At 36.0% G+C, this 23890-nt stretch overlaps 1 protein-coding gene across 2 annotated transcripts in view; it reads left to right on the plus strand.

Moving 5' to 3' along the window:
* The window catches only part of MYOM1 (myomesin 1), a 126583-nt gene that overhangs the window by 35801 nt on the left and 66892 nt on the right, over positions 1-23890 (plus strand). For both annotated transcript variants that reach the window (XM_019755764.3, XM_019755765.3), the window contains exons 6-14: positions 805-897; positions 2712-2800; positions 2916-2978; positions 6375-6539; positions 8510-8671; positions 12982-13123; positions 15651-15850; positions 17617-17673; positions 22700-22824. In XM_019755764.3, coding sequence (XP_019611323.3) covers positions 805-897; positions 2712-2800; positions 2916-2978; positions 6375-6539; positions 8510-8671; positions 12982-13123; positions 15651-15850; positions 17617-17673; positions 22700-22824 — 1096 coding nt within the window. The remainder of the gene's footprint in view (positions 1-804; positions 898-2711; positions 2801-2915; positions 2979-6374; positions 6540-8509; positions 8672-12981; positions 13124-15650; positions 15851-17616; positions 17674-22699; positions 22825-23890) is intronic.

Genomic DNA, 23890 nt, shown 5'->3' on the forward strand with positions numbered 1-23890 from the left:
TTGCTTACGACAGAATAAAACAGTTAAATATAATGAGCTTTCAATACAATGATATTCTTTTTTTAACAAAATACAAGAATGTTAGTAGGAAGAATGTTTTGCTGTCATCCTACGTAGAGAGATAACAATAAAAACCCTCAGTTCAACGCCCCCACGTCATGTCAACAGTTGCCAAGTTTTTCCTTGTTTTAGATCTTTTAAGTACGTTTAATATGCACACAAAAAATGTGCATATTATATATAAATGTAGAGCTTTGATGAATTTCTGTAGATTGCACACATCTGTGTAACCAGCACCCAAATCAAAAACCCAAACATTATCAGCACCCAAGATGCCTCCTTCATGTCCTCTCTCCCCCACTTCCCCCACTCCCCTTGGGGGGAAATCACTTTCCTGACTTCCAGCAGCAGCATGAATTAGTCTTTTCTGGTTTTGTACTTTATATAAAGCAATCATTGTACTGTGTACTCTTTTGCGTCTGGCTCTTTTACTCAACATTATGTATGCAAGATTCAACCACATTCTTATGAATGGTCAGCTTCTTAAATGTAGTGTTTATGGTGGAGAAGAGGAAAGCAAGTACATCAAGAAGTTTTATTGTATTTATAGTGATTCTATTTAATGTACCATAGATTTGGATTTATTGAACAGACACTGCTGCTGACCTCAACGCCGTGTTTACAGGTGTTTCTTCAAGAACAAGAATTGTGTTTGTGTGTGAGTGTGTGTGTGTGTGTGTGTGTGTGTAATCATGCAGCTATTTACACTTCAACTTACTTTGTCTTGTTTCCATTTTCTCATAGGTATAAAAACCAGGTGCCAATAAATGTCCATGCAAACCCTGGAAAGTATATTATTGAAAGTCGATATGGAATGCACACGCTGGAAATTAACACGTAAGAGGACATCAGGGTCCATGTGTGTTGCCGGACAATTGCTCAGGGAGGCACCTCTCTGCTCTAGTTAGCAGCTGCTCTCCTCCCTTGTTCCCAATAGGCTGAATAACACAATGGGTGGTGTCCACATGCATTGCTTCTCTCAGTGCATACCTAACAGTGATAAGCATGACTCATTATTACCAAGACCACGTTACTTCCCAAAGTGAACTTACGTTTGAATTTAGTCAAAGATGATGAAAAAAAATTAATTTGTATCTTTTTACTTATCCTGTTATATACTGGAGAGTTTTTCTTAGACATTAGTAAGAAAATATGTTATATACATAGACATTTATATTCAGTTATCCTTTCAGAGTTCCAAATCAACATCATCATCGTACTATTTTGCCTTTAATCAGTAAAGGCCACGGAAGTTGGGGTGTGTGGCATTGAAAATAAGCAGGACTAGGAGAAATTGTTCTTTCTTTCAGCTCACTAGGAATTGTGGGAAACGATGCAGCCCTCCCCCCCACACACACCCACCCCCATCAACCTGTAGATGGAGGCAGCATGGACATTGGGATGTTTTTAAAGCAAAAGCCAAAGCAAAATTTGAAAGTAGAACCCACATCAAAATTTCCAAGTCCTCAAGGGTTTATCGTGTCCCCTAGAATGGTTTTGAAATCCAAGCCTAGTTATGTGGATACAAAAGTTAAACAAGCTCTGACCATTTTCAGTTCACATAAAACCATGACATGCTGAGATGTCTAAGTAAAATTTACGTCATTCTGATCTCAAGAGATTTATAGCCTTCTCCTGAGATCACAACAGTTGACACAAGTGATGCTGGGCTTCAAAAAGAACCCTGGGGCCCTGGGACATTCGCCAAGCTCTGACCCTGACCTCAAGTTACATCAATCCTGCCAGTCAGTGGTTCTACTGAGGCAGTAGTGAGCCATGTGGTAGCTTGATAATTAAATAATTATGAGAAAGACAACTGTATTGACCTTCCTGGTGTTCTATTGATGTCTGTAAAATTTCAACAAGAAATATGTTTATATGAATGAAACTCAACTTAGAGGGACAATGAGTAACATAGACACTCGTCATGGTAAGACACAAACAACCTGCTTTGAAATCTTAGCCTGTTTATCTCTCTGTGAGAAAATTGTCTCCCTAACTCCATTATTAAAGACATCCCAATTTCTGTATTATAATTCAGAGGCACTTCCAAATAGCAGTTCTTGTGTCATGCTGTGGGACAAAACTCCCAGCGTGGCCTGAACCTTAGTAGAATTAAGGGACAAATAACTTATTTGTACTTTGAGGCTAGAACACAGAACCACATATGTACTGACTTGGATGTGCTTTGTGGCTCTAGGAGACTGTGGAAGTCTACAAGGAGAGGCATTTCCTTTTCCTCTTGTTGCCCTGTCACCCCCCCCCCCAACTGAAATTCACCCTGAGGGAGGCCAGCAGGGAGACCGTGTCCCCAGTTGATCATAATGTTGTCCACACTCTAATTTATGTACTTAGCATTTTGTCGACTTTGTTTTTGGACATTATAAATGAACCCAAGGTAGGATCACAGTGGTCTGTAGGTCTTCTCCCATTCTGTGCCACCGGCCTGAAACTGCCATAAATCTCTTGGACTATATACGCTCCTGCAGGGAGCCAGATCAGAGAGAGTAGCTTCGTCATGAGCCACTTAGAACCACATGTTGGCCACTGATTTGCAGTGTGCCAAGGCAGCAAAGAGATCCTTGAAGGAACAGCCAGTAATTACAAGGAGTGTCACTGTGATGTCCACTCATTTCTATACATTCTTTCAGATGTGACTTTGAAGACACTGCTCAGTACCGGGCTTCGGCAATGAATGTTAAAGGAGAGCTTTCAGCATATGCCTCGGTTGTGGTAAAGAGTAGGTTTGCTGGACTTGTTTTATTCAAAATGTATTATTTTTAAATGTATTCACTTTGCTGAAAAAGTAAATAAGTCAAGAAGTAGTTCAAATGAATTTCTGCTTTCTTTTCTAGGATACAAGGGAGAGTTTGATGAGACTCGCTTCCACGCCGGGGCTGCCACCATGCCCCTCAGCTGTAAGTTTAAAAATATACAATGTATTTGCTAAGTGTCATCTCCATTTAAAATACAGCACAATAAGATATTCTATAATGCTAAAGTAAACGTATAGTATATATTATAATATACACTAGTATGTATATAATAGCTGTCTATGGTTTGTTTCATTTTTTTAGATTCTTGGGTTACTGTTCTCTTTCTGAATATAGTTGCTTTGTTTTGGTTTTATAAAAGCCAAGATATGTGATGGGCTAAAAACGACAAATGCTTTTAAGTCTTTCTGTGTTAAACTGAGAAAGATCATTACACAAACCTGAGCAGAGTGACTTAACCACACACATACACACATACACACACACGCACACACGCACACACGTGCAAGTCTGGGCTGTACCAGGGCAGTCTTACTCATCCTTAAATACACTGGTCAGTACCACCTCCTTGAGAAATCCATGTCTGATCCCCACTGCCACCCCCATCCCCATTCAATCAGGTTGGGTGTCCCTAGTGAGGCCATGACACCTCCATAAGAACATGTATTACACTGGACACTGTTAACTATTACATGTTTTTCTGTCCTACTGGCCCATGAGCCACTTGAAGGCAAGGCTGGGCCTTTTATCTCTAAGCCCACTTGCCTGACACAGAGTAGCTATTCACTAACAAATGAATAAGTACATTAATTTATGAAGTGCAATTTAAATGGAAGTCTAAATGTGGTTAAATAGCAAGATATTAAAAATTCCAATCAGTGGTAATTTGTGAATTTGTAAACTTCAATTATTTCATCTAAATCAGAACTTCTTTTCATGGGAAGCAATAAAAAAAAGTAAAATCCTTATGGTTATTCAAATAATTAGATGCTTACAACGGTCAGAGTGAAAAAAGGCAGCCAAGCCCTAACTTCTTGTTTTCCAAACATTAAAAAGTAAGTGATAGTTTTGAAAATGGTTGATGAAGATATTTTCTCATGGGTCAGTTTATCACCCAACTGGTTATTTTGATGTTTGCAGATGACTTACTAAATCACCTTCATGGAATAGCTCCTAATTTTAGAATTCCAAGTTATAACCATTGGTATCAATCCCATGGGCAAGAGGGAATGATGAGTGGGAGTGAGGGAGGAACACATCCCAAATCATGATTTTTTCCTATCATTTGATTTATATTGAGACAGAATAGTTGGAAATTCTGAAGCTATGACTTACTTCCAATGTCCCCAAAGCTGGCCTATTGATCATTCCACAATTTTCTGAATGTATCCTGTTCATTCTCACAGCATATCATCATCCATGTTTCTCCTATTTCCCTCTTCTCCAACAAGTAAAGGTCTGAAAGCCCAGCTCAACCTTACTTTGTTACCTTCAATTGCACTCAGTCAGAGCCTCCCCTGACTGGCCCTTGAATTGAATACAATCGTTCCTAACATAGGAAACAGGATCCATTCAGCTAGTATTTATCAAGCATCTGCTGTGTGCTAGGTACTGGTTTAGGTGCTTGGAATTTGCTGGTAAATATTATAGATAAAGCTTCCTGCCCTTGGTTCTGTTCTAATAGTTAATATGTATTGATCATTGTCCCAAACACTGTACTAAGACTTTTTAAATATGCACTGACTCATTTAATGCTCTCTCAAAGGTTATGAAATAGGTACCTTTTTATCTGTGCTATGCTGATGGAGAAGTAGGTCAGAGAGGTTAAATCATGGGACAAAGCCACTCATAGTGGTAGAGACTTGTAACCTGGTCTTTCTAATTCTAAACCATATTCTAAACCAAGGGTCAGCAAACATTTTTTTTGTAAAGGACTAGATTGTAAATACTTTAGGCTTTGCAGGCCACACCGTCTCTATCACAACTATTCAACTCTGCCATTGTAGTACAAAACCAGCCATAGACAGGATGTAAATGAATGAGCATGGCTGTGTTCCAATAAAATCTTATTTATAAACATTGAATTTGAATTTCCTATCACTTTTCACATGTCACAAAATGTTATTAGTCTTTTGATTTTTTTTCAACCATTAAACAAATTAAAAACCATTTTTAATGGTACAAAACAAGAGGTCGTCTAGATTTACCTCACAGATTTGCCAACCCCTAAATCTCAGGCCTACTGTAACCCTTATCTCTACTCCCTAAGGCAGCTTTGGAACCAGCCCAGCTTCCCAATGAGCAAGGTCTGATCAAGTTGTTTTGCTTTTTTATTTCAGTGGGACATCATCATGTAAAAGTGGGGCAGATGGGGCATGCTTTAAAGAGTTATTTCCCTGGCAGCACTCAAATGCAAAGCAATACCATGTATTGGTTGAAAGCACAAGTTCTAGAAACAGCCCACCAGTGTAAATCCTGGCTGTGAGGGGTGAATGTGGGCAGTTATTTAGCCTCCCTATGCTGCTGATTCCTCATCTATAAAATAGAGATAATCATGGTACTTATTATGAGGCTTAATTCAATTAATAGATATTAAACACTTGGAACAATACTTGGCACAGTTGACTCAATAAACGTTAGCTTGCCATTTCAAATTAGTACTAAGAGGTGTTAGGAAGAAGATGAAACATGAAAGAAAGGGCTTTAAGTTTTAGAGTTGGGTGGTATGGGTTTGAATTTCAATTTCACACATGAAACCTTTGAAACCTTGACATTAGCTGTATATTTGTGAATGTCTATATCTCCATCTGAAAGAGAGGAAAAACTAATATCTGTACCATGGGGATTTTGCAAGGATTAGATGATATGTCAAATATAGCATGCCTGGCATATAAAAGCCCATCAATAAATAGTTAATATTTTCCCAAACCCTTTTCTTTGAGAAAAGAGAAAATAAAACCTGGAAGAGTTTATGATGCATTTACTCAATCTATAAATAAGACACCTCTAAGAAAAATATTTTTAAACTTACAATATTTTAAACTTTTTAGTTTTCTCCCATTGACATGTCATGTATTTTTTTACTTGGATCATTAAAGAAACTAAAACAACTTACTGAAAAACTCTATTTTTATGAGTAATTGACATAGCTATTTGTTCCAAGAGTACAAGCAAAAGAGTTTAAATGAACTCAGAATCTAAAATTAAAAAGTGCATACGTATATTGCAGCTAACTATTTACATCTAAGCTAAACATGGTATTAATTTACATTTTATGTAAAGCATTAAATCTGTCCTCCAAATTGTATTAATTATAAATAAGCTTTTCTGACCAATGAAGCAAGAATTTTCATAAAAAGAATATCCATTTCACATAATGATATATGTGAATGTGCTATGTACTTCTTTCATAAGACTTAATTTTTGCCCAGATAAATCATTTGATCGGTCTTTGTTGTGACTGTGCCTGTTCTCATTGAAATGCTGTGTCTCTTTGATGAGAAAAAATAAATTACTGATGTTTGTTTTTGTTCTACCCAGTTGCCGTGACCCCTTATGGTTATGCATCCAAGTTTAAGATTCACTTTGATGAGAAGTTTGATGTGTCATTTGGGAGAGAGGGCGAGACGCTAAGTCTAGGCTGCCGTGTAGTTATCACTCCTGAAATTAAACATTTCCAACCAGAGATCCAGTGGTACAGAAATGGTGAGCCTGTATAATGAATTCTCACTTAGGTTCTTATTCTCAGAAGGTCACAGACTGGGCTTGGCACCAGAGCATGAATGCCTATAAGGCTGAAGATCTGTTCATCAGAGCTGGCAGAATCTGGACGTTAGAGGGCATAACCTACACCTACTGGATGTTAAAAAAGTTTTTACACATATATCAAAATAGCAGAATTTGCATAATGTATTTATGGAGATGATTATTTCTTATCATCAAGTAATATGTGGAAAGGATTACAAAAAAATGTATTTTTGTTTTAGTAAGTTGGATAAATATTCATTTTGTAAGTTAATTTTGTTTGGTAAAATAAAGTGAAGTCCAGTAGGACTATGGAATATGCCCATTGGCCCCTGGGCAGGGTGGGCAGTGGGCAGCGCGTTCACCAAGCAGTTTGCCTGAACTTCAGTTGTGCATTCTGGGGTCCTGAGGCAATGGCTGGGACCAGGACCTGGGCCCATACTGAAGCCAGCATGGCAGCAGTGGCGGCAGCAGCAGCACTGATGGTGAATATGGTCCTAGAGAAGAGGAGGGACTTCCTATGGGGGTGGGATGAGAACCCACAGTGGGAAACCAGCTTACCTGTCCATCCCCAGAAATCATCTTTGTGGGAGCTGCACAAATATTAACCTCCTGGGTTGAGCACTGTGACAGGAACTTTTGCCAGTCAGGCAGTATATCTTGTCAATAAAATATTACGAAATAAAAGCTTGTGTATAGTCCTTGCAATAAAGCACATAAGGTAGTTGTTAGAATTCTTCAGAGTTTAGAAACTTTGGTTATGAAAAATGCCACATTGCAAAGCAACTATCCTTGGGCTTAGAAATAGAAATTAAGTTTAAAGATTGTCACATTCAATGAAAAAGAACACTTTTTTATGAGGCTTTAGATGAAGCAATTATTAACAAGGAAGATAATTTTAAATTTACTTTTCCCTCTTAATTGAAGAGATAGTGATAGGGTGCATAAACAGATGTTTGAATTATATACAAATCATGAAATCATTTTCAGTTTCTTAGATGACGTCCACAAGTTACAGGACATGTAAGAGAAAACATTAAGATGTAATTATGTAAATTTACGTTTAAAACTATATTCAGACTTACATGAGACTAATTTGTATGGAGAGTTTAATCTTTTTAGAAAAATTGTTCCTCAAGAATCATCAGCTCTATAGTAGTACGAGTTATATTTTGAAATAGTTTATCAGAAAGTTAACCCAATGTTAACTTTATAATACCATAACTATGCAATACTATATACTATAAAATATGTAATACTATAGCAATATAACACGCTTAACAGCTGCAGTGATAGTTCTATCAGCAGAAAGATACTTAAAATAAAAAAAAAAATCAAAACTCATTTATGATCCTGTATTCGCAAAGAGTGACTAATGTTGCTTTCAATTATATCCATTTAAAATGAAGTTGCTAAAAGTATAAATTTGGTGATTCAATAACTGAATTTACAGAAAAGCAAGCCAGAAATATTTATTATCAATCAAGATATCACATTAATAATTATTTTAATAAAATTATGGCATGAATATAATTTTTTGCAATTTGTATTTTCCTTATTACATTTTACAAATAATAAACAATTTTTAGAGGCAAACACCTTATACTTTAGTACCTTTAATGGCAGTTTTTTTATTTGCTTTTTGAAGAAGGGGCCTTGCAATTTCATTTTGCACATGGCCCTGTAGATGGTGTATCTGGTACTAGTCCCCTCACTTCTGATCTAGTATTTTTACCAATATAAACATGGCAAAGCCCAAGAGACTTCCTCTAGTAAGCAAATAGCTTGCAATACAGAAGAAGAGGAATAGAAAGATTTAAAAAAAGTGGTGGGTGGGAAGGAAAGGAAGAAAGAGAGAGGAATGGAGGGGAGAGAGCAAGAAGGGAGTAAAAGAAAAAAATCTGTTAATTTGCTGACTTTTCCCCCCCCAGGAGCACCTGTTTCTTCATCAAAATGGGTGCAAGCACATTGGAGTGGAGATCGGGCAACACTGACATTTTCTCATCTCAACAAAGAAGATGAAGGCCTCTACACAATTCGTGTACGAATGGGGGAATATTATGAACAATATAGTGCTTATGTCTTTGTTCGAGGTAAGACCTAGCAAAAACCGGAACACCCAAGAATATTTACAACACCAAGGCCAAATCAATCTGAAAGGAAAAAAAAAGCATAGATACTGGGGACAGTTGGCAGTCTATACCACACCAGTACTGAACAGTAACAAATGATCACTGAATTCTGCTGCTGACCAGCAACTGATAAAGATACATGAATATCTATTCCAACTGAAAAATGTGTTAGATTTTCTTCTACACAAAAACATTATGGGGAAAGTCAGATATCACCAGGGGAAGACAGAAGCTAGCCTTCTGGGTAAATTGCAGTGAAAACAGACATACTGGAATTTATCAGCAAATTTGTTTAGCCTAACCACCTAGATAAACCTGGCTAAATGAGGACTAAATAAGCAGTCTTCGCCTCTGCTCTCAGTTGTCTTACCTGCACCAGAGAGTATCTCTGGTGACTCAAAAAAAAAAAAAAAAGTTATGCCTGGGTGATTCCTTAGTGGACATCTTCTGGAAAATGTGACATAGTCTAGGGTTTTCTCAACAACATTTCTCAGTGCCCACATCTAGAATTGTGACTTTCTGCCCGGTTTAGGCCAGACTTCACATAACTGACTATAGACAGGGGGAGGGGATTGAAATTTGAAATTTATACTTAGGTCAGTTTTCAAATCCATAAAATAATCAAATGGAAAGATTCTAAAATTTGTCAGATGTTGATGTGAGAGAATGGAAAAGATAAGTTAGAAAGACAAATTTCAGCAATTATGTTGTAAATATAACACCTTTTAGAAAAAGATCTCCCTCATAAGTTTATTTTAAATGATATATTTTCGATTCTTTTTTAAAAAAAATCTTTATTGAGGTGCAACTTACATACCATAAGATTCAACCATGTTAAGTGGACAGTGCTTTTTAGAATATTTATAGAGTTGTCCAACCATCATCCACAATCCAGTTCTATAACATTTCCATCACCCTAAAGAGATTTCTTGTGCCCATTCCTCACTCAACCCCAGCTTAGCCCCTAGGTAACGACTAATCTATTTTCTATCTCTATAGATTGGTGTTTTCTGGACATTTCTGGATATAATATGTGATCTTTTACATCTGTCTTCTTTCCTTGAGCATATGTTTTGAGGTTCATTATGATAGTAGTTTGTTCCTTTTTATTGCTGAGTAGTATTGCACTGTACGGATATGCCTCATTTTGTTTATCCATTCAACAGCTGATAGTTGGATTGTTTCCACTCTTTGACTATTATGAATAATGCTGCTATGAACATTTGCATCCATGTTGGTAAACATGAGCGTACATTTTTATCTCTCTTGGGTAGATAGATACCTACCAATAAGTGGAATTGCTGGGTCACATGTTAAATTTGTATTTAACTCTTTAAGAAACTGCTGACATTTTATGTATTTTTTAAAACTTTGTATCCATTGAGCTACATATGGCCATTTCAATGCATTTTTTAGGGGTCTGGTATTTTTGTAGCTTAGAAAATAGCTTCTGAACCAGAATGATCAGTATATAAAGCGCCATATGTCTGCACAAACACAGAGCTGCATATATTTGGCCAGGATTTTACTACATAGATAATATGTGTTCTTTGTAAAAAAATAGATAATATAAATAAGAAAAAAAGAAAAAGAAAAGCCATCCATAAGTCTGCCATCCAGAGATATCCAATGTTATCATTTTATTACAATTCTTCTAGATTTTTATATATTCTTTCCTCACCACCACCACCCCCACACTCAAAGAGAGAAGGAGAGGGAAAAAGATGATAAAGTGATAAAGGATGGGTTAGAAATGTCATGAAAAAAAATTACCAATGGCAAATAAATATATGAAAAAGTTTTCACTAGTAATCAAAGTAATGTGAATTGAAATGATGTATTTTAATTTAACATATTGAAAAGATTTAAAAGATTTTAAAAATTCACTGGGATAAAGGAATGGAGGGTAATTGTGGTAAGTGTAAATCTGTTCAACTTTTTTCAGGGTGTTTTGCCACTACATATGGACAGTACACATTTCCAACAATTCTAGTTCTAGGAACTTGAGTGACCCAAGTTGAAAAAAATGTTTGTATTGGGAAAAACTGGAAGAAATTGACATATCCACCTATGGGAGCTATAAAATAAAGTGTAATAAATGTTCCATATAAACAATGGAATACCACACAGCAATGAAAACAAATGCTATACGCCTATATTTATTGATATGAAAATATATAAAAAAAAACTAGTTTACATAAAATTATATAGTCCCATTCCACTTTTATTTTAAAAATAACCACTTTTGAGTTACAAATATAGAAAACAATCTAGAAAAAATATAGGTAAGTGTTAGTAGTAATCTCTGAGTTACGGAATTAAAGGAGATTTTCACGTATATTTTTTGATTATATAATTTACGAGCATGCGCTACTTTTATAACAGAGATAAACAATAGAACTACTTACATTTTGAAAAAAGTTGTTAATAGCCTGTGTCAGAGGTCAAAATATAAAGAGTATCAGGCTAATCTTTGACCTAATTAATCAAACCTACAAAAAGTTTGGCTATTTTGGAGGGTTGGAAGAAGGAAGGACAGAGCCTAAGAAAAGAATTGAAGTTGTGAATGGGTGCTGTGGGCCAGACAGTCCATAGCAGCTGCTGGGAGCCAAGAGCACAAATGTGAAGTAACATAACACAGTATTTGGATTTGGCTTCAAGCAGCTGTTAAGCAGAACCTGTTTTTTTGAATGATTGTCAAGCCCACCCCACAAATGGCATATTATAAGCAGTTTTATAAAATGCCTAGTGTCTGCCAGGCTATTACATACAATGGATGTTCAGTGAACTGAACGCCACTCTATCAACACAGAAGCTGCTGGTTGTTGCGTTACAGGCCTTTAGCAAAAGGACATACATGGCTAGAGGTTGCCAGCTGTCCCTCCCGAAGCTGAGTGGCTTTCCAACAGTCCCTGAGGCCTGTTAACTTCAATATCTCTATGTCCATTCCAGCTCTGCTCTACCTTCACCATCAGTTGGCCCTCACCCCCATCCAGTGCTCTCAAAGCTTGGAAGAAAAGAAATTTCTCCCCACCAAAATGCTTACTCCCTGCTGTGTGGCATGCAGGCATTCTGCTTAGGTTTTAGGCACCAATTAATTACGTTCTCCTATAGCACTTAATGTTGGAGACATTTACCTAGAGACACTTTCCTGCAGGTTCATGGGGCAAGAAACAGGATGTTCAAAACCAAAGTGACTTGAGCTCTTCACAGAGCTCAGTAATGTGAACCTATTAAATTCAGAAGTAGACAAATATTTCTGCCATGTTATCAAATGTTTTAGTAACTCATAAGAGTTACACAAGTGTAGCTGATGGAAAAAGAAAGTTTTTATTCAGACAAGAAGATTGTTTTCCCTTGGGTAAGTGGCTCCTACAAGCGTCAGCCTGCTTTCCTACTAACTCCAGTTATGAAAGAGTTGACCAGATGTCTGGAGGAATTGACAAATGTGGACTCTCTCTGTCAGGGATTCTACTTCTTGTCTTAATTGTTCTTATTTAAAAGATTACTAACTGATTATTTTCATTCTCTTTCCTTTCCTCCTAAAAACCTCCCCATTGACCAATTTAGCTATATGCCTGAGGACACACGGCTGAGGGCACCTCACTGTCAGAGGATCCCATTTCGTAAACAGTCCTCTGTTTCTTGTATAATCCTGGACTTTTGCTAAACTCAGATAAACTAAGCTCAGATATGGGTATTGCATCAGAGTTCCTTTTGCAACTATCTTCAGTTTGGGCACAAACATTTGACTAAAATGAATGTTTTCCTTTTTCTTCCAAAATGGTAGTGCCAAGCATAGGGATGGGCAAAGTTTCATGGTTCTTATTTTCTTGTGGATGCATCCAGAAGGTGACAGAAGGAGCTGTTTGTTCCCCTTTGGAGCCACTCATAGTTTCTGAGTAACATTACGCAATAATTATCTTAAGAACAGACTTTCTGGCACAACTTACATTAGACTTTTCTGATAGCTAACCCTGACATCTACGTATTTATTTTCTTTTAGAACATTTTGAGCAGGCAAGGGCCATGAGGCATAGGTCACGGGTCCTTTTCAGAGCCCTTTCTAACATCATGTTTTTCATACTGATGATGAAAAGCACACACTGTTATGTTGGTAAGCAAATTACAAGACTGAGGCTTGCACTACTGGGGCCAAAGATGTAGCCATTGTAGTGATGTGGTAAGAAATGTGTGCACCAAGCCCTCAGCCTGCTGGATGGACAGAGCACAGCTGAGAGAGCTAATGGGATCCTTCTGTATCTTCACAGATGCTGATGCAGAGATTGAAGGAGCCCCAGCCTCCCCCTTGGACGTGATGTGCTTGGATGCCAACAAAGATTATATCATCATTTCTTGGAAACAGCCAGCTATGGATGGAGGGAGTCCTATTCTGGGATATTTTATTGATAAGTTAGTACTTAGTCTAATTTTAGTTAGAGCTATTTGGCCTTAGTGGTACATGCCTGATTTCTCCCACCATTTCTAGGTGAAATATTTTCTCTTCTGGTCTCTTCTCTCCCCTTCTCTGTGTTTTTGTTTCTGTGCCTATAGATAGATAGCTGTAGATAGATAGATAGATAGATAGATAGATAGATAGATAGATAGATAGATAGGCAGATAGATATAGATATACCGAAATTCCAACGATAATCTTTGAATTTGACTACCAGCACAAGTCACTAATTTGGCAAGAATACTATGAATTTGTAGACTAAGAGAGATCACTTTGGAAATGAAAAAGCTGGTATTCAATATATTTATTTTCCGTATTCCTATAATGTCAGTAATTTAAGAATATTAAGTAACAAATAATACTTTAAGAATACTAACAAAATCTTCTTTACATAGCAGGAAATGGTTCCAAGTTAGACCAAGAAATAAATATCAATCGTATTAAATTATGTTCTATCTATAAGTTCTTACTGTTTACATTTTCCAAACTTAGAGACTCTGATATTTATGGTAATTGGGTCTTACACATTGATTATCCAGTGAGCTTAGACCACATAGACAATAATTTTATATTATCAACCTAAATACACTATTGTTTGACTTTGTTTCTATTCAAGTAGTTGCTCCAATTCTCTTTCCATTTTTGAGCAATAAAATCTAATTGTAGAAACCACTAGGGACACCTGACCAGTGCTGCTGTGGTACAGTAGGGTTGTATTAAGGTGTAGTAAACCTAATATTTATAGCAATAAGTAAATATATGTCTATTGAACTCAATACCACCCACATCATAAGTTATATGCTGTTTAATTGTAAACTAAGTGCTTCTACATTAGTTCATCTTTTAGTAATGATGAACTGTGAAGTTTTAGATAGATTCTTTTTCATCATCTTTTCAGCCTTATTGTCTTTGGCAAATTTCTAAAGAGATTTGTAAACTTTGATCAGTGAAGGACCAAGGACAATCAGTACATTTTGTTTTTCTCTTGCCTTAGTCATAACAAAAACAACCATATTATGACTAATATTTATTAAGCATTTGTCATGTGCATGGTACTGTTCTAAACTCTACACATATATTAACTACTAACCATAACCATCCTTTGAAAGGCAGGTGCTATTATTACAAGTAGGAAATGAGTAGCTGACCCAAGGCTGCATGCTAATGAGGAAATGCTAAGTCTCACAGTGTAATTCTAGCAGAACTAGAATTCAAAGAGCAGCCTGGCTGTAAGTTTGTGTTCTTTAAGTTTGTGTTCTTTCTGCTCTACGGTGCTGCACACGTCTCCAGAGGAGCTGCTCTCCACCTTTTTTTCTGTCCGCGTGAGGACTAGGCAGCATGTCCTAGGATTATTGGGTCACCACCACAGCATCTGCACGGAGAGAGACAGGGGCACTTTGAAGAACTGTCCTAGCCCTCTCAGCTCCCTCCCATGCCCCATTCAGAACAGCTCCATAATTTCTACAAAGGAAGGATTAGGGGAAAGTGGATGGAAAGGCAGGGATTGAAGCCATATTTCATGGCACGTTACATAAGGTTGAGGAAAATATTTACCTCTTGAATGGAAGGGTTATGGCGAGGAAGTGAAAATAAACCCCTCACCCCAACCACTTTTGCACTACCATCGGCAACGCCCTCCCCCATGAGAACCATTTGGGAATTATATATTTTGAACACTTCCCCTGTGTTGGGGAAGTGATATAAACTAAAAGTGCTGTGCTCTGCTCATAAAAATGATGAGTTACTTAATTCTAGTGCTGTGTACTTCAATCACAGGTTGAGCCCCTAAAGCCCTGTTGATCAGGCTAAGCGCGGTGTATGAACTGTTATCTTTGTCTCCCAGGCATCAAATGCTGTAAAAGCACCCAGTTAGAAATATGAGGTTCCAAGCACTTAAACTTCCCCTGCCAGGCCTGGGAATTCCCCTGCAGCTTATCGATCTCATCTAGTAAGAAACAAAAATATCACAGTGCCTTCCTACCCACAGAGCATGTAGTGAATTCTTTCCAAATTACAACACAAATAAGTATATTTTAAGGTGTTAACTTTCTCAACAATAGTTCCATTTAAAAAAAAAAAAATGCCTAAGGATGTCACTAACAGTGGAATTCAAGACATCAGCCACAGAAATGTTTGAGGGTCCTCCCCCCTTAGTCTAGCCATTGTAAAGATTCTACATACCTGCTTGCTTCTTTTCCCCCCAAACTCCTCTGCTTAGCCCCCTGGCCCCTCAGCTGCCTGCTTTTAGTGAGGACAAATCACACATATGTGTTCAGGAAGGGTATGAAGCTTCCTTCTTCTTGTTAAAGAAAACATATTACCATTGAGTGCAACTGAGTACCTGCAATTAAATAACTACAGGACTACACTTGACCTGGATATTTTATAGAAAGATCTGAAGCAATGGGGTGGGTTTGCAGCTTTGGAGCTATTAATTTAGCTATACTTCTTTTAATATTCTGTGGACCACTCTCTTTCCCTTAGATGTGAGGTGGGCACAGATAGCTGGTCTCAATGCAATGACACACCTGTGAAGTTTGCTCGTTTCCCAGTCACTGGATTGATAGAAGGTCGTTCTTATATATTCCGAGTTCGAGCTGTGAATAAAACTGGAATAGGTCTACCATCGCGTGTTTCTGAGCCTGTGGCTGCCCTGGATCCAGCTGAAAAAGCTAGACTTAAAAGTAAGCATTTTTCATTTTTCAGGATCGGCTTGAAGCTTTTTTATATAACTGCAATAGATCTCATTGCAAGGTTATTTCTCCCCCTTCCACTAGAGGGAGAAGAGACTAAGAAATCCTTTAATGATCAGAAAATCCTAGGGAGAAAATGTGAAAAACCAAAAAGTATTTGTTTTTTTGATTCGTTTACTCTCTAAGGGCTTTACTTTATTTTATGTTTATTTGATTCAAACAGCTTTGCCTTGTTAAACTGAGTTCCAGGCATTGTGTTTGAAATGAAATATGAAAACCAAGGACCTGGAGAGCATTTTTATTCATTTTATTAGCGCACTCCAAATATACTTTTCTTTCTGGTTCAATTCTTAAAACTGTAAGATAAATTTCTTAAGCTTGAATTTTTCCTTTACAGCATTAATATCTCAATACAGTAAGTTTCTTTATATCAAAGGAAAAACACATTTACAATGTTGTATCTGACCTATTCTTGAGTTTCTGTATTTAAACAGTCAAAAATAATCTTTTCATATATTTAGCCTCCAACTGTCAATGTCAAAACCATGGTACATGACTTATGCTGTACACTTGTTTCATGGGAACCCATATGGCATCCTCAATAGTAGACACCATAAAATGACATTGTAAAGGAAATTGCTGGAAATTAACATTTCACTCTATACCAGGTTTCTCAACCTTGGCCCTGCTGTTTCAGGCCAGATAATTCTTTGTTGTGGGAGGCTATCCTGTGCATGGTAGAATGTTTAGCAATATCCCTGGTCTCAACTCACTAGATGCCAATAACACCCCTTGCCCCCTTGTGACAATCAAAATTGTCTCCAGACATTACGAAATGTCCCTGGGGGACAAAATCACTCTAGTTGAGGACTACTAGTCTATGCCATATTTTCAGTGTTACCTTTACCTTAAGTACATATAGTGGCATCATAAAACTCTAAGTAAAATAATGATACCTTTTCTCTGGAGACTTTTTCTAATCAGTCTACTTGATTGTTCTCCACTTTTCACTTACCATTTGACTTCCCTCTCTCCTAATTCCATCTCAAACTTTCACTTACTCCTCTTTTATAAATTCCAATAAAAATAAGATTTGTTTGAATTGAAAATAAGTTATCTTGTTTATCACCTTTCTGTTTTTGCACAAAGTCCCTTGATTATAAAGCAGGAGTTGAATCATTCTCTTTGTGATGTCTGTGGTGCCACAGAAATGAATTTTCTGTTTAACTTTATACTGCCCGTCCCATCTCATCCATTTTCCTTACTCAGGATCTAAACTGATTTCCTTTGTAAATAACAGTCGTCGAATGTAATGGGAAAAAATTGCTTTGTTGAGCTTTACTGTAGGATCAGCGCTCCTCTACTCTTTCATCTTCATTATGACAGATAAATAAACTACTGGGCTTACAATTGTTCCTGAAAGGTTTCTCCCAAATACATGTTATCTCTTAAGAAGGAACACGAGAGCCTGCATGTTTCAGGAGATCCATATTGAACAGTAAATATGAACACAGGTTATTTACCTCACTTGTGTAAGTACAGTTCTAGAAATGTCGACTCAGTTCAGGCAGGTTCTAGGCACTAGCAGATTGTGAATTCTTTGAGGCCACAATACTATACATGGTCAGTAAGATTCATTAGCAAAATACGTAAGTAAACTAGTAACAAACCCATTTGTGACTAATCTGGCCAGTTTATCAATGCAGTTGAAACTGCATTTGTGAATGTTTGTGATTTTTATATTTATTTCTGTTCAGGTCGCCCTTCAGCACCCTGGACTGGACAGATCATTGTCACTGAAGAGGAACCTACAGGTAAAATCTATGTTTTCCCCCAGACACTATTGCCAAATGTTTTACTGTGCGGTTTAGCTTTTGTTGTGACCGGTACAGTGTGTATTTTAAAGGTGTTTTGGAAAGAACATTTTGAAATATTTGGAGATCAAAAATTAACTTACTGTCAGAGAATCATTTTTTAAAAAAAGCTTTATTGAGGTATAATTGACGCACAGTGATTTGCATGTCCGTAAAATGTACAATTTGATCAATTTTATAGGTATGTTCACCTGTGAAACCATCACCATGATCAAAATAATGAACATATCCATCACCACTAAAATTTCTTCATGTCCCTTTGTAATACCTCCCTCCCATCCCTTTCCCCATCTCCGGGCCATCACTGATCTGCTTTCTGTCACTATAGTTTGCATTGTCCACTATTTTAGATAAATAGAATCATATTCATTTTTGTCTGGTTTCCTTCACTCTGCATAACTATTTTGAGATCTATCCATGTTGATGCATGTATTGGTTCATTTCAATTTATCCATTCACATTTGAAAGTTTCTATAAAAATCCTTGTTAAGTGGCCATATGCTTTCATTTCTCTTGGAAGAATACCTACACGTTAAATGGATAGGTCATATGGTAGGTTTATGTTTAATCTAAAAAAAAAAAACAACTTCCAAATGTTTTCCAAAATGGTTGTAGCATTTTACATTCCCATCAGTAGTAGTCTATGAGAGTTCCCATTGCTCCACACTGTCACCAGTAGTTTTCATAGCCAGTCTTTTTAATTTTAGCTATTCTAGTGGTGCATACTGGTGTTTTGTATTATAGTGGTATTTCATAGTGTGTACATAGTGGTTTTACTTTGCACTTCCCTAATAGTGTTGAGCATCTTTTAATGTACTTACTTGCCATTTTTTGCATCATATCTGTCAAATCCAAGTTCACTCAGATATTTTTCCTCTTTTTTTTCTAGAAATGTTTATGCATTAGCTTTTACATTTCAATCTATGCTCCATTTCAAATTAAATTTTTCTATATTGTGTGAAGTACGGGTCTAAATTATTTTTTATTTTGCATATGATTATCCAATTATCTCAGCAATATTTATTGAAAATATTATCCTTTCCCATTGAATTAATTGCCTTGGCACCATTGTTAAAATCAATTAATTGCATATTTGTGGATCTATTTCTGCAATCTGTATTGGTCAATTTTATTTTCTCTACACCAGCACCACACTGTCTTGATTAATGCAGCTTTTATAAGTGTCATTTTTTTTCTTTCTTTAAGCGTCATAGTTTTGAAATCAGGTAGTATAAATCCTCTAATCTTTCCCTCCCCCCAAATTTGTTTTGATAAGTCTAAGTCTTTGCATTTTCATGAAAAATTTAAAACTAGCTTATCAATTTTTACAAAAAAACTGCTGGGATTTCAATTGAGTCTTTATGTCCTTAATGATTTTCTATTTACTTGTTTTATTAATTATTGATAAAATAGTAGTGAAATTTCCAACTAAATAGTGTATCAGTTTCTTTTTGTAGTTCTACTAGGTTTTGCTTCATGTATTCTGATGCTCTGTTATTATATGCATAAACATTTTTATTATGATAGCCTCTTATGAATTGAACACTTTATTATTATAAAGTGACTCCCTTTGTCCATGGTAATGTTTATTTTTATTGCTTGGAAATCTACTTTGTCTGATACTAATATAACCATTCTAGATTTCTTTTGATTAATGTTAGCATGGCATATGATTTCTATTCTTTTACTTTTAACCCTTGTCTTCATATTTAAATCATGTTTCTCGTAGGCAGCATACGGTTGGATCTTGCTCTTTTATGCAATCTGGTAAACCTTTGCCTTTTAATTGGGGTATTTGGACCATTTACATTTCATGTGATTATTGATATCATTGGATTTGAAATCTATCATCTTGCTATTTGTTTTCTATCTATTCCATCTGTTTGTTTCCTTTTTCCTCTTTTTCTACTTTCTTTCAGATTGAGTATTTTTTATTCCATTTTATCTGTGCTATCTTAGCTGTAATTCTTTGTTTTGTTTTATAGTAGTTGAGAATTCATAATATACATCTTATCACAACCAGTCTTCACATAATATTATACTACTTCACATGAAGTGTAAGAACTTACAACACTATTATTCTGGTTCCCTTCTGAGCCCTGGTGCTGTTATTGTCATACATTTTATTTGTGCCTATATTTTAAACTGCACAATGCAATGTTATTATTTTGGTGCAAACAGTCATTTATCTTTCAGAAAGATTTAAAAAGAAACAAGTTTTCAATATTCACTCACGTTTACACCATTTCTATTACTCTTTATTTCTATGTGTAGATATAGATTTCCATCTGATGTGTTTTCTTTCTACTTGAAGCATTTCCTTTAATAGTTCTTATAGTGCAGGCCTGATGGTTATGAAGCATTTTATTTTTTTGTATGTCTGAGTCTCTATTTCATTTTCACTTTTTAACTATATCTTCCCTGGGTATAGAATTCTAGGTTGACAGTTTTTCGTTCAGTCCTTTAAAGAGGTTGCTCATTGTAGGGCAGACCTGTACTATAAGAATGACTGCTCTTATTCTTAATTTTGTTCCTCTGTGTGTAATATATCTTTTTTCTCTGTATGATTTTAAAATATTTTTTGTGACTGGTTTTAGAAATTTGATTATGATGTTCATTTGTGTCATTTCCTTTATGTATCTTGTACTTGGGGTTTGCAATTTCCTTGGATCTGTGAATCTATAGTTTTCATTAGACTGGGAAATTTTTTCACCATTCTTTCTTTAAATATTTTTTTCTGTACTCCCTTCTCTCTACTTTACTTCAGGAACTCCAATTGCATGTTGCTTGAAACCACAGTTCACAGATGCTGTGTTCATTTTTTCCTTCAGTTTTTTTCTTTCTATATTTCATCTCAGATATTTTCTACTGCTGTGTCATTAATTTTACTCTCCTTTTCTTCTTCAGTGTTTAACCTGCTGTGAATTCCAGCCAATGAGTTTATTTTTTTCATTGTAGATGTTATACTTTTCATCTCTAGAAGTTAATTTGTATCATTTTTATATTTTCCATGAATAGCCAAAGCAATCTTGAGACAGAATAACAAAGTTGGAGGTATCATGCTATCTGTTATCAAACTATACTACAAGGCTATAGTAATCAAAACAGCATGGTACTGGCATAAAAACAGACACATAGATTAATGGAAGAGAATAGAGAGCCCAGAAATAAACCCATGTCTATATGGTCAATTAATCCGTGACAAAGGAAGCAAGAATATAAAATGAGGTAAAGACAGTCTCTTCAGTAAATGGTGTGGGGAAAATTGGACAGATACATGCAAAAAAAAAAAAAAAAGACAAAGAAAAAAGAAAAGAAAAGAAACTAGACCACTTTCTTACACCATACACAAGAATAAATGCAAAATGGATTAAAGACTTTAATGTAAGACCCAAAACTGTAAAACTCCTAGAAAACCTAGACAATAAACTGACATCACTCTTGGTAACATTTTTTTAAAAAATATGTCTCCTCAGGCAAGGGAAACAAAAGAAAAAAATAAACAAATGGGAACTACATCAAACTAAAAAGTTTTTGCACAGCAAAGGAAACCATCAACAAAACAAAAAGACAACCTACTAAAAGGGACAAGATATTCTCCAGTGATATGTCTGATGGGTTATTATCCAAAATATATAAGGAACTCATACAACTTAACACACACACACACACACACACACACACACACACACACACACACACACACAGCAATCCGGTTAAAAAATGGGCAGAAGACCTGAATAGACATTTCTCCAAAGAGGACATACAGGTGGCCAATAGACATACGAAAAGTTGCTCAACATCAGTAATCATGAGTGAAATGCAAATTAAAACCACAATGAGATATCACCTCACACCTGTCAGAATGATTTATCATCAATAAATCAACAAACAAGTGTTAGTGAGGATGTGGAGAAAAAGGACACTTGTGTGCTGTTGGTGGGATTGTGAATCGGTGCAGCACTATGGAAATCAGTATGGAGTTTCCTCAAAAAATTAGAAATAGAACTAGTATGTGACCCAGTAATTTCACTACTGGATATTTATCCAAATAAATCCAAAACACTAATTTTAAAGATGTATGCACCCCTATGTTCATTGCAACATTATTTACAATTACCAAGATATAGAAGTAACCTAAATGTCCATTGATAGATGAATGAATAAAGAAGAGGTGGTATGTATAAATAATGGACTGTTACTTGGCAATAAAAAAGAATGAAATCTTACCATTTGTGACAACATGGATGGCCTGGAGGGTATTGTGCTAAGTGAAATAAATCAGACAGAGAAAGACAAATACCATATGATTTCACTTATATGTGGAATCTTAAAAAACAAAAACAATTGAAGAAACAAGCTCATAGATACAGGGAACAAACTGATGATTGCCAGGTGAGAGGAGGGTTGGAAGGCTGGGTGAAAAGGTGAAGGGATTAAGAAGTACAAATTGGCAGTTACAAAATAGTCATGGGGATATAAAGTACAGCACAGGGAATATAGTCAACAATATTGTAATAACTATGTGTCGTGTCAGATGGGCACTAGATTTATCAGGGTGATCACTCTGTAAGTTATATAAATGTCTAATCATTATGTTGTACACACCTGAAACTAATATAGTGTATGTCAACGGTAACTGAAAAATAAAAAAATAAAAAATAAATAAGTAGCATTTGAAAACTATAATTCTAATCCTTTGTGTAAAGATAGAAAAGATAACTTGTGTCATTGCTACTGTTTTTCAGGACTAATGAGAAAATTAAAATTGTCAAGCAAAGAGAGTGAAATTGTGGCTTTGAATGAATGAATGATTGTTTAGGAAGAATTTTAGAGACAAGGTACTTCTTTACACTGTGGAGCAGTAATGAACTCTTCCTCCAGTAAGAGAGAAGCATCTGTGACTCTCTGAGTATCCTGGGTTTCCCAGAGTATGTGCTCTTCACTTTTCCTTATTGTTTTTCAGAGGGTATTATTCCTGGACCTCCCACAGACCTCTCTGTCACTGAGGCTACCCGGAGCTATGTGGTGCTAAGCTGGAAGCCCCCTGGCCAGCGTGGCCATGAAGGCATTCTGTACTTTGTGGAAAAGGTAAGACTCTGGGAATAACATTATTACCTCATGCCACTTTCTGAAAAAAAAAATCTTTTACAGTATAGATGAAATTTTTACTGTGTCCTGAACTCTTTAAACCCTTATAAACTGTGAACAATCTCTACAGCAAAATGTGTATCACACAGAACATTGCTACAAGTTCAGGGCACTTTTTTTTATGGACATCTGAGTCTCATCCATAGACTTCTAAGATGTCCATAGACCCCAAATCATGATTCCTATACAAAGAAAGATATTCCTGAAACTGTAGATTGCCTGAATGACAATATTTCCTGGATACTTTTTCTGTCTCTCTTGCTGTAGTAATGGCTTTTCATCTCTCTACCACTTGAACTTCTGCAGTAGGGAATGAACATCAACAAGAGTAGATGGTTGAGAGGAGTGTAAGTTAAAATACTTTCTAGTGGCTATTCAGTTCTCACATGTTGTCACATTCTTGGTTACTACGTACTACTCTTAAGTGCAGGTCGTAGAATGGGGTCAGGGATTAAAAAAACATAATAGTAGCTAATTCTTTCTGTCAAATATCTTACTTTTCTTTGATAAAGACATTTAGCTTATGTCTTTAAGGAGCATGCCTCACTTCTTCTTTTCCCTAGCAAATTGGTAACAATAAATGTATCATGTTCCAAGAGAGTCTGATTTTACCAAAATAATATTAAGATTTTATATTTTTATTAATTTTTATATTTTCTAGATATTAGCCTCAAATAAAATATAACTTGAATATTATTCTCAATCAAAATTTTTTTCTTTACTTTTTTTTTAATAGGGGGCAAGAATAGAATAATAAATATTCACTTCCTGGTGTGTTTAATACACACTCTCACTGTATCTTTTTTGAAATGCTCCACAGGAAGAGAGTTCTGATTAAGCTCTGTGACAGTAATTGCCATCTTTCCTGTAATAATGACACAGTAACAATTTAGTACTGAGGCATTTTCTTCAGATGACTCAACTTTGGCTTCTGTTGAACATTTCCTCTGGTCACATAAACTCTAATTTCTCCATGAAAGTCTGTAACTTCCCTAGCTCTAAATAT

The sequence above is a fragment of the Rhinolophus sinicus genome, chromosome 4 (assembly GCF_057876585.1).
Source record: "Rhinolophus sinicus isolate RSI-liver-muscle chromosome 4, RSI-T2T, whole genome shotgun sequence".
NCBI lineage: Eukaryota > Metazoa > Chordata > Mammalia > Chiroptera > Rhinolophidae > Rhinolophus > Rhinolophus sinicus.